We start from the raw sequence: 10,278 nt of genomic DNA on the forward strand, positions 1-10,278 counted from the left end.
CCACCTCTTTGCAGCAGTCCAGCACATTTCTGAATTTCATTTCTGGCCTAACAGGTCTCCTGTGTGTGTACTATTTCTTGATGTTAATTGTGTGAGGCATTTAATTAGGTAAAAAGAGCTCTACTGCAGGACAGCAACGTGGATGTGCATCTGTCTGTTTTTGGAGACCACACTCCTGTATTTCCCGTTCAGCCTCCAATTCCAGCTGCTTGTTTTGGGGACTTATCCTCCAACATTGCGTCTATGGAAGAGTTGTTCACCTTGATAAGAGCCCACGTCTCCTACAGAATGCAATTTTGCTAGGTAGTTTTTAAATCCAACTGGGATGCTTGATCCTGCTTTGGTGTAAGTGTGGTTCTTGACAAATGCATAGTATGACTTCATTTAAGGGATACTACTTTCAAGGTATGCTGATGCTTCATGGGGAGGTTCAGTCAAGGTATTTACTGTGCTAGTATGAATGCTGTATGTTATACTATTTCAGGATACTAACTGGAGGAGCAATGTTCTCCTTTCCGTAGGTAGGCAGGTGGGCTTGTTTTGCAGATGTCAAAGGTAGTTGTGTGGTGGAGACAAAGTGCTTACCTGGAGCAGTGTAATTTATACTTTATGTGCATGTGTGGAAGGATGGCCTTTTCACTGTTGCCAAGGTCAGCAAGTCAGCACGCTTCTCAAGTGCCGACTATGCAAGTTGGCATTTCCCAAATGCAGCTTCAGCTCCTGCCCCCACATCGATGATTTAAGCTCTGTTCACGTTGGAGAGGTGCCTAATTTAGGATAAGTCCTTCTATTTGGGTTTATTTTATTGTTTGTGTTTGTTTCTTTTTTGTTTGCTTTAGTTTTGTTTTTTTAATTTACGTTCAGCTCCAGCACAGAACTTTGAAGAAATACGCCTATGTGTACGTAAGCTTGAGATGTTTTACACTGACATCTGTTTCCCAATGAAACAATGCTGTGAATTCAAAGGAGTATGCATGTTGTAAGCAAAGTTAATATGCAACCATGCCTTTTCTTTTCAAGAAAAAAACCCCAACATACTATTCACATCAAGGTATGGAGACTAACGGAGCAGGTATAAGATTAAAATCTCTTTAATGTGCTGTGTAACCAAGAAGAGTTTAGGCTGAGCCTGCTTGAGCTGAACTTTTCATATTTAAAATCAAAATACTGAGCTTTTATTTAAAAGAATTCTGTCAGCAAAACTTTAGTTAAAAAAAAAAAAAGAGGAAGTTTCATCTGAGATATCTCACTGTTATTTGAACTGAAGTTGTAGTACAGGTATTCTGTTTTATTGTATGTGTGTTTCTCATTGCAGGTATTTTTTGGTAGACTTAGAGGGCCCACCTTCAATTGTATCGACCATGATGGATCATTTAGGACGGGATATTGACATAATTAGACGTGCTTTTACAAAGTATCCTGTGCCAAAGACGGAAGAATGCAGTGGCATAGTCCCTGTCAACTATGAAGAAAAACTTATGCCCAAGAAGAAATGAATGCTCTAAATCATGTTTGAAACTTTTAACAGATTTTTTTAGTCCTGCTTTTGAATACAATTTTGATAAGTAATGTCCATCAAAAATAATCAGTTTTCGCAATGTTATGGCATAATACACTGAAGTTATTGTCATGTTTGAGGTTTCTTTTGAAATTGTTTAAAATAACTTGAGGAGAATTAATCTGTATGCTTATCTTGATGTTTGACAGCTCTGAAAATGGATTTTCTTTTCTCTTAGAATACTACATTGATAAGATTTATCCATCATCACAACACTCAAAATAGCATTCTTTTCCAAAGACAGATTACTTCATAATATGCGTATTTACTTTATAGGTTAAGAAGTCTATAGTGTAAATATAGCACAACAGTATGGGATCTGTTTGAGGATTTTTTTTTTTTTTTGCTTGTTTTTGGTAAAAAAGGTAATAAAAGTATGATTAAAAATAAAACTTGGCTCATTTTTTAAGACCGGAAAAGGTATAAGAAGAAACGACTCACACTGACAAAAGACGTGCTGAACTTTTCTTTGTGGTCATATGAGAGCTGTGTTCAAAGTACAGGTAAAGAGTTACTCTGCATACGAACGCCAAGTGGCGTTTGAGAGAATGACCATGATGTTGAGTGAAAGAAGAATAAAAGATGTTTTATTTTACCATCAGCTAGACCCAGCCTGGATGTTGGAATGGAGGAAAATACTTGTAGGATGGACCTTCCTTCCACACAGGTGTGAGCTTAGCCAGGAGGAGCTGTGGAGTTGTAAGTCTGTGCTATGGGGTCAGATCCATGTGCTGCCCTTTTTGCTGACCTACTGAGAATTGAGGTTAATGGCACATGCAGCTCAAAATACCAATAGGAAAATACATAAAAATGTGGTTTACTCAGTTTTCTCAGAAGTTTTTCTTAATGGAGCATGAGCAGAAACCTGTAGCCTAAAGAAACCAAGATTCCCATTGTCTTTCGTGGTTTCAGCCTTCTGAGAAATGAGTGTTTGTCTGTATTTGGTCACCTACCTATTCACAGAACAAATTGATGGTCAGTGTGTAAAACAAGGCAAAGTTGTCCCTTGTGTTACTACCCATGCAAGCTATTCACCTACACCATTTTTTTGTTGTTGTTGTTTTTTTGCCTATGTGCACAAAAAGGGTATTTATTACTTGAGTTTTATCTTTAAGAAAAAATGCTTTCAAATCTAGCTTAAAACAGTTATCTTCTGGATAGGAGTTTGGGCCCTGGGTTTCAATTTCAATAGAAAGGAGAATATATAAGCTTTCAGCTTCGCTAAATAAAGATTGAAAACAGACTGTATGTAACACAAATACTGTTTGATAGTCTTTATTCAGTTCTCTTTAGCATCATATTAAATCTGGTATTTAATTTGTTTCAGTTTTGATGTTGATGCCTGTGTTCAGAAGGAAAATTGTACATGTTCATTGAGGATGAGCTGTCAGCTTATTATCTGTGAAACACGTGATGGTATTTGTTATGAATCAGGACCTGAGGTGAGATGGACTGTCGTGTCCCTGTGTTCTGTGGGCCCTGTTTTTGGTCTGAGCAGAGCATGGTGGATGCCAGGGGTAGAGAACTTAAGCTCCTAAGTCTAGCTTATCCCAAGAATGGATCAGCAATAGTGAATCTCTCATAGCCTCAGCTGATCCCAAAGAAAAGCAGCAGCAGTATCAACTCTGAGAGATGGTGGTCTCCAGAATGCCAGAAAACAAAGTATAGAGAGATGCTACCGATCCAATTTTCTCACGCTCTGAAGCACTGGATGTGCACAGGGAAGGACTGAAAATCGCTGTCTTTGGGATAGACATAGTGCCCACTGAAGCCAGTGGCTATAGGCACAGCAGCACTTGCAGGCCTGCTACGTGGTTACACAAGCACTCGTGGTTCCTCAGCAGCAGGATTTATTTATAAAAGGTCTGCTGAATAGCTGTCTCTTAACTGGATGTACTATTTTCTTCATAATTGATAGTTTCTAATATGGACATTTTTTATTTTTTATTTTTATTTTTTAATAGGGGTTGGGTGGGGGAGGATGAGGAAGGAGCCCTGGGTTGCAATTTGTTTAGCCCAGTCAGCTGCTCAGACTGGTAGTTAGCTATTTCAGGAAAGTAATGCAGAACAGTGCTCACATTCTCTCAGCAGCTATAAACGCTGGAATGGGCATTGGATTATATCTGATGATTTGAGTGGTTCTGGTTTTGGGCAGCCTGAGTTGTGCTATGGAAGAAAGCTAGGAGCTATACCTTGGGTGGTTACAGATTCTCCCAGCAGAGAGAAGGAAAATCTCGGCATGTCTTTGCTGTGTGCTGAGGGTTTTTGTTAGTTAAGAGCTGATTTGTCCCACTGGAGTCTTTCTCTCCAAGAATAAAACTTCAGGATGCTGTATGGTGTCAGCGCAGAGCTGAAAGAGTCTGTGCAGTGGAAGTGTGGCCAAATAATCAAACATCAGACTCCACAGGCATTCCCAAAGGCCTAAACACTATGTGTACCAGTACTTTAAATGTCATTTGCCAAGTAGTCTGACAGTGAAGCTCTTTGACTCTTCCTTAGATTATGTTAGATGTTGTAGTGCCCCATCCCTGGAGGCGCTCAAGGACAAGTTGGATGGGGCCCTGGGCAGCCTGAGCTGGTGGGGAGCAGCCCTGCTCATGTTTGAGGGTTGAGGCTGGGTGGACCTTGAGGTCCTATCCAACGCAAACTGTTCTGTGATCCTATGTTCACTAGTATATGAAATAAGTAATTTTACATTCCAGTATACCCAATAGATTGTGGAGATCTACAGAGTTAGATAAGATTAACACCAACTGGCAATTCTCCTGGCTCAGCAATACTTTCTCTTTGCTATCCTACTTCTGGCAAGCAAATAAACATAAGACATTTTGTGGTGAAGATCTAAGGTATGTTTTCAATCACACATTTTTCCCAACTTGATCTCTCTCACTCAGAGAATACTGCTGAATACTGACTGCGCTGTGGTTTCTCAGCAGGCTGAGGGCAATGCACCCTCTGAGCACATAGCACTGTGCTTGCAAAGCACTTGGTGTGGCCTGTCCCAGGAAGTCTGTGTACATGGTGATGTGCTCCTACTGATCCAGTGGCTGTACACCTTCTGTACATCTCAATAGTCTGTTGATTGTGTGAGCTTAAAGGAGTTCAGGATCCTCAGTGTAAGTAGAATATGTAAATGTTTTAATGGGTCTCTCCAAAATTCACCTTTCAGCTGGATTTTTTAGGAGTAGGTTGCTGGAGCAGCGGGCTGAGCCAGGTACAACAAACTCGTGGAGAGGCATCAATAATTACAAGGGCAACTCTCCAATAACTCACGGGCTCTGACCGCAGAAACCCATCACTTGTCTCTTAATGACATCAGTTTCTGTTTAATAAGGTGCTGACTTGTTTAAAGCAGTTGGAGTCACAGTGTTTTTTTCTTGTGCTTAACCAGTCTGCCACATATTATTCCTTCTCAAGAATGGCTTCTGGGATCTGAACAGCACTGCCAGTGTCTCCAGCAAATGTTCAAGAATCACGAGAAGCTCCTCAAGATAATCTGAACTCGTGGCATGTAATCATGTCTTTAAAATAATGAATATTGTTTAAAATGCAGGGTCCTTTTTATTGACCTTTCAGATTTTTGAGCTTTTATGATTCACTTTTTTCAAGCCTAGTTGGCTAGCATGGTTTTCATGTAACGTCTGCCTGAAGAGCTTTCAGAAAAACAGCCATAGCAAATGGGATTCTTGATAAACTCATTGGGACTGGTGCTGTGTCCCTACGCCCACTGAGACAGAACAAGGGAAATTAAAATGGAATTGTTATTTTGGCCTTCCTAGAACTCTGAGCTTCAGATCCCACAGAAGTGAGAATTGATGCGGAGCCAAAACATGCATTTTCCCAAGTGCTGCACGAAGGGAAGATTAAAAATGTGTTATTTTCTGTGACCTGTGTGATGCGTTGCTTTCTTAGTGCTGCTTTGGCAGACCTTTAGAAACACACTGTCTGCAGCTGGTGGACTACCTTAGGTTAATAGTGCTCCTCTTTGCACTGCTATTTGTGCAGTGCTGCAGAGAAGTGGGAGAGTCACCGCTTATTGAATGCTGGTTAAGAGGGGGAGTGATGTATTGACAGGTTCCATTGCTGGAGTATTCAAGGTTGCCTTCTAAAAGCATTTTTAAGTAAAGGTAATGTTCACTGTAAACCTGGGAGGATTTTCATCCCTGTTATTTCTGCATTGTGCTTGGGCTGCCAGTCAATCTCGTTTGAAGAGTGCTAACTTTGCACACAAAATCTGGCTTACTACAGTCTTCATTGTGTTGATGTTGGGGATACTTTTGGGGGAATAGCACAGTTCCACTGAATCAGTATGGAGCTTCTCTCTGAGTTCTACAGGAACAGTTGCATCCCGACATTAAGATTTACTTCTCTGAAGGGCAAACCAACTTGGCGGGGCTGGGAGAATCTGGGACTTGATTACTGATTCCCAGGATTCATGAGAAACTTCTGTGCAAGGGCTGGTGGCTACACCTTGGAGAATGACTAACACTTGCTGGGCTCTCACAGAGCTGCTGGCTGTGTTAATGAAGTAAGTTCTGCCCAATTTTCTACAGTGGGTTGACTTGAATGTTACACACAGAAGCCTTTAGTTTTGAATTTCCCTTCACGATTCACCTTGAACATAGCAGCTGGTGAGGCAGAGTGGAGAAAGCTTCTGAGGCGTGTTCTGATCTCTCAGGCTGTCTACTGCATCGTTTTCTGTGTGTGACAGGAAGAAAGAAAATGTCATATATAATCTGTATCATATGTATGTGTTTGTACCTGAGAGAGATGACTGATGAAAATATAAAGAGCAGAATGTTTGCTATCTTATTAATGCATGAGCATCGTTCCCATTCTCTTACTCAGTGAGTGGGAATGTTGTGAAAGAAATAATCACTCCTCAAATGTCAAGTAACTTGGAAAAGCTGTGATCCGCACTACTGGAATGGAGGGGTGAATGAGGTTGAGTATCTCACTCAAAAATAGGTGACACACCTGGTGAAAAGTGTGCTGGAGGAAGGTGGCAGTGGAGCAAAGGATCTGCATGGAGAAGAGGTGTTCAAGAAAAGGGTAGGTGTAGTTCTTAGGAACATGGTTTAGTGCACAATATGGGTGGTAGGTGGATGGTCAGACTAGGTGATAGATATATTTTCCAGTCTTGATGGTTCTGTGATTCTATCCAACCTGGCCTTAAGCGCCTCCAGGAATGGGGCACCACAGCTTCTCTGGGCAGCCATGCCAGCACCTCACCAACCCCTCTGTGAAACATTTCTCTCTGACATCTAAACTAAATCTCCCCTCTTTTAATTTAAAACCATTCCCAAATCCTCTTCTGCGGGGCTGCTCTCAGTGAGTTCTGCCAGTCTGTATATGTATCTGGGATTGCCCCAACCAAAGGGCAGCACCTTGCACTTGGCCTTGATGACCCCTTTAGTGGGTCTCTCACTAAGTACAGGCCACGAAGGAATGCAGGAATGCTGGGGGAAAAAACACAAGCGCATCCCTCCCTCCTGCCCTGAAGTAATCTGTGTTTGCACAGAGGAGTGCTGGAAGCAGCTGGTGGGTATGGGCTTGTGTCCAGCTAGCTCAAAGTGTAGACACAAGATTTGTGCTGCATCAGCACACTGGAGGAGAATCAAACCAAAATTGTTTGATCCTCCAACTTGCTAACTATGAGGCAGGGTAGGATATTGCAAGTTGTACCAGCCACTGGAAAGTGCAAATGGTTTGCTTTAGTAATCCCTGTAATCTCATATAAATAATGCCCTCCCCTATATTGATGAAAAAAATTACATAACAGCTACACCCAGCCAAAGGGAAAAAATAAACAAAACAAAAAATCATCCAATACTCTCATGATGCTGGTCAGATTCATCTGAGCCGCATTAACCGGGCTTAGTACTGCAGCCAGAGAAAGGAGGACTGCCATCCGGAAGGAATATCTGTGTAATCTTAGGCTCAAAAAGTAGTTTTCAAGAAACTCCAGACCCTGAATCTTTGTTGGGGATTAAGGATGCAGGCTGAGATGGAAGGTGGGGGATTAGTATGCTGGATCACAGTCAAACTGCTCATTCATAGGGACTTTCCCCCTAACAGTTCCCACTCTGGCCTCCAAGTCAGCAGTGGCTGCACAAGCTGTGATGCTCTTCCATCTGAATGGAGGTGGATAGCACATGGAAAAGTCACTGCAGGCTTGCACTGGCACCCTTGTTAAGCTTTGCTAAAGGGTGACTTGGTGGCTCAGGAGGCAGAGCTGCATAGGGTTTCTCTCCCTGGGCTGTACTGTACTGTCAGAGCTGCTGGGAGATATGTGATGTGGCTGAAGGAAACTGTTCTTGGGTTAGAAAACTGCAAAGGGACTGTCAATTGCTGGTCATTAAGCCCAAGATTTAGCTTTAAAAGATGCATGCATATGTGAGCAAAGTACACTTAGAAGCACTGGGTTGTCCTGAGTTCTTACGTTGTCTCAGGCTGTGCTTTAGGCTGCAGACCACAGGAGTGGCCTGTGCTTGATAGAGTCAATGGTCATGCCCATTTGATGGCCCTTAAATTTGCCAGAAGGAAATTTATGGAGTGCTTAGAGAGACAGCTGAGGCTACGTCTTTCAGGTCTGGAGGCTAAGGAAAGGGATGCTGATAAGGAGGTATAAATGCAGCACATCCTTCCAGCTGAGGAAGGCTGAGGAGTGTTTCTGTGAAGGCTTTATGTGCAAGGGGGCTGAATCACTACTGAAGAGTGCAGCAGTCCTTGTGTAGGTCTGTACTGCTGGCTGCGCCAGCACTGAGTAATCGCTGAGACGAGTGGGGCTGATGACTGTGAAGATGACTGTAAATCACAGCACTGTGATCGCTCCTGCACGTGACATTCCTCTCGACCTCTGGGAACTCTAAAAACAGCTGTGGTCTAAAACCCCCAGTAAATTGCACTGTGAAAATGACCTGGTAAGAGCAAGATCCCCCTTTGAGTGTCATTATGATTTGAATTACATGGTCCTTAAATGCTGGCATTTGAAAAAGTACAATAGTGGTCTTCCTCATGTGAGAATCCACAGAAATGTTATGGGTTCTTTTAATGGTAAATGTGGGCAACCCGCTGAAGCCAGTTGGAGTCCATGGTATATGGCTCTACCAAAAGTATTTGCTAAGGTATTTTTGTGAGAATAAAAGTTAAGAAATCCAGATGGTCGGCAAGGTATCTCGTTCCTGGAAACACATTCACGTGTTTTACTTTATTCCTATGTCATTGATTATTTTTTTTCTTGGATCTGGGGGAGAACATCTATTTACTTTGGCTTCCCCCATTGATTTCAGTCTGTCTGCTTCCTTGCACAAAGCTAAGCATGTGCATGAATGTAAGATCAGCACCTCACTTCATGGTATGCAGGTCTGAAAATCAGAGCTTTCTGCGGAGTTGATCCTAAAAGATTTCTAACAAGCATTTGTTGGAAAAGATATATTTTTACAGATTATTATTTCTTATTTTCAGTCCTGGAGATGAAGTCTAATAGTTCACTGCAGACCAGTTAAATCCTCATTCAGATGTCAGTTTTTCCTCAGACCGAGATCAAAGTAAAAAATCTTCGAAGATCTCACTGCGAGTTCGTCTGTTTTGACATCTATCAGTGCTTTCTGCGGAGTTCTCTCAAAAAATAAAGAAACTTGGCATGGAGAAGACTCTCAGGGTGGGCCAATTAAGTTTAATGAGTTTTCTCTTCTTTGCTATGTATGTCCATGATATGAAAATACCTTGTAGGGTTCATTTGAGAGCCTTCTGGCAGCTTTTGAAAGCCTGCTGGCTTCTCTGGGCTTGCATTTTTGTAGACACACTTAGGGAAAAGATGGAGACTATTTCTGACATCTAATAAACTGATACCGTTTGTTTCTGACATCTTTCAAAGTTCTGCCCATTACTTTGGGGGTCAGAATGAATTCTTTATAGGTTCTTTGTAGGTTTTCTACATTATTTTTTACCATAAATATGTTCATTTAATTTGTGCTTCATTGTCAAGAAGCAAAATTGTTTCAAACAGGATATATCAATCCTTTTACAGTTGTAGGAAACTTGTGTAGCAATTTAAAGTACTTACATTTACTTGATTTTCAAGCTGTTCCAGGTGTCTTTCTATAATTAGATTAATTTACACATATTCTTCTACACTTCCCTCATCTCTTCTTCAGTGCATTACTAAATCGATTTATTCTCCTCTGACTTCTAATTGAGCTCTTCTATTATCATTCATGGGCAGCAAACTGTTTGAGGAACTTTCTTTCTTTAGATTGCTAAAATGCGCCCTGTAGAAATAATGGAGGATCAGGTGAGGGGCACATTAAGTCTTGAAGCATTTCTTTAGAACTGTTCTCTACTGGCCTTACAGCATCATACACAGCTCAAGGGCCAGAAAATACCTGAGATCATTTAGTTTAATTTACTGGTTATCACAGGATCTAGTTATTGCCATACCCTGAACAATTTTGAGTTGGCCTACCAAGTTCAGCTTGGCATAGATTTTCTCTCTGAAGGGCAGCCAGATTTGAAATGAAGATTTCAAGCTAAATCTAATCTCTTCCCTCCCCTGGTGAGCCTCTTCCATTGGTTAATCACTCTCACTGTGAAATAGGAGAGTTGTTCTTGCTTAGCTTTCTACAACTTGCCATCTGTTTGAAAGAGGCAGATTCTCACTTTTAGGTGCAGGGCTTTCCAGGTCTGCCCACTGTTCTCTAATACCTTCCCTACCATCT

General features: G+C 41.6%; 1 protein-coding gene across 2 annotated transcripts in view; it reads left to right on the top strand.

The window, feature by feature from the left end:
• MRPS6 (mitochondrial ribosomal protein S6) overlaps positions 1-2,817 on the top strand; it is a 45,263-nt gene extending 42,446 nt beyond the window's left edge. For both annotated transcript variants that reach the window (XM_015881984.2, XM_032448817.1), the window contains one exon: positions 1,316-2,817. In XM_015881984.2, the coding sequence (XP_015737470.1) occupies positions 1,316-1,496 (181 nt within the window). In that variant the 3' untranslated portion in view covers positions 1,497-2,817. The remainder of the gene's footprint in view (positions 1-1,315) is intronic.
• Positions 2,818-10,278: the final 7,461 nt, after the last annotated feature.

Source organism: Coturnix japonica, chromosome 1 (genome assembly GCF_001577835.2).
Source record: "Coturnix japonica isolate 7356 chromosome 1, Coturnix japonica 2.1, whole genome shotgun sequence".
Taxonomy (NCBI): domain Eukaryota; kingdom Metazoa; phylum Chordata; class Aves; order Galliformes; family Phasianidae; genus Coturnix; species Coturnix japonica.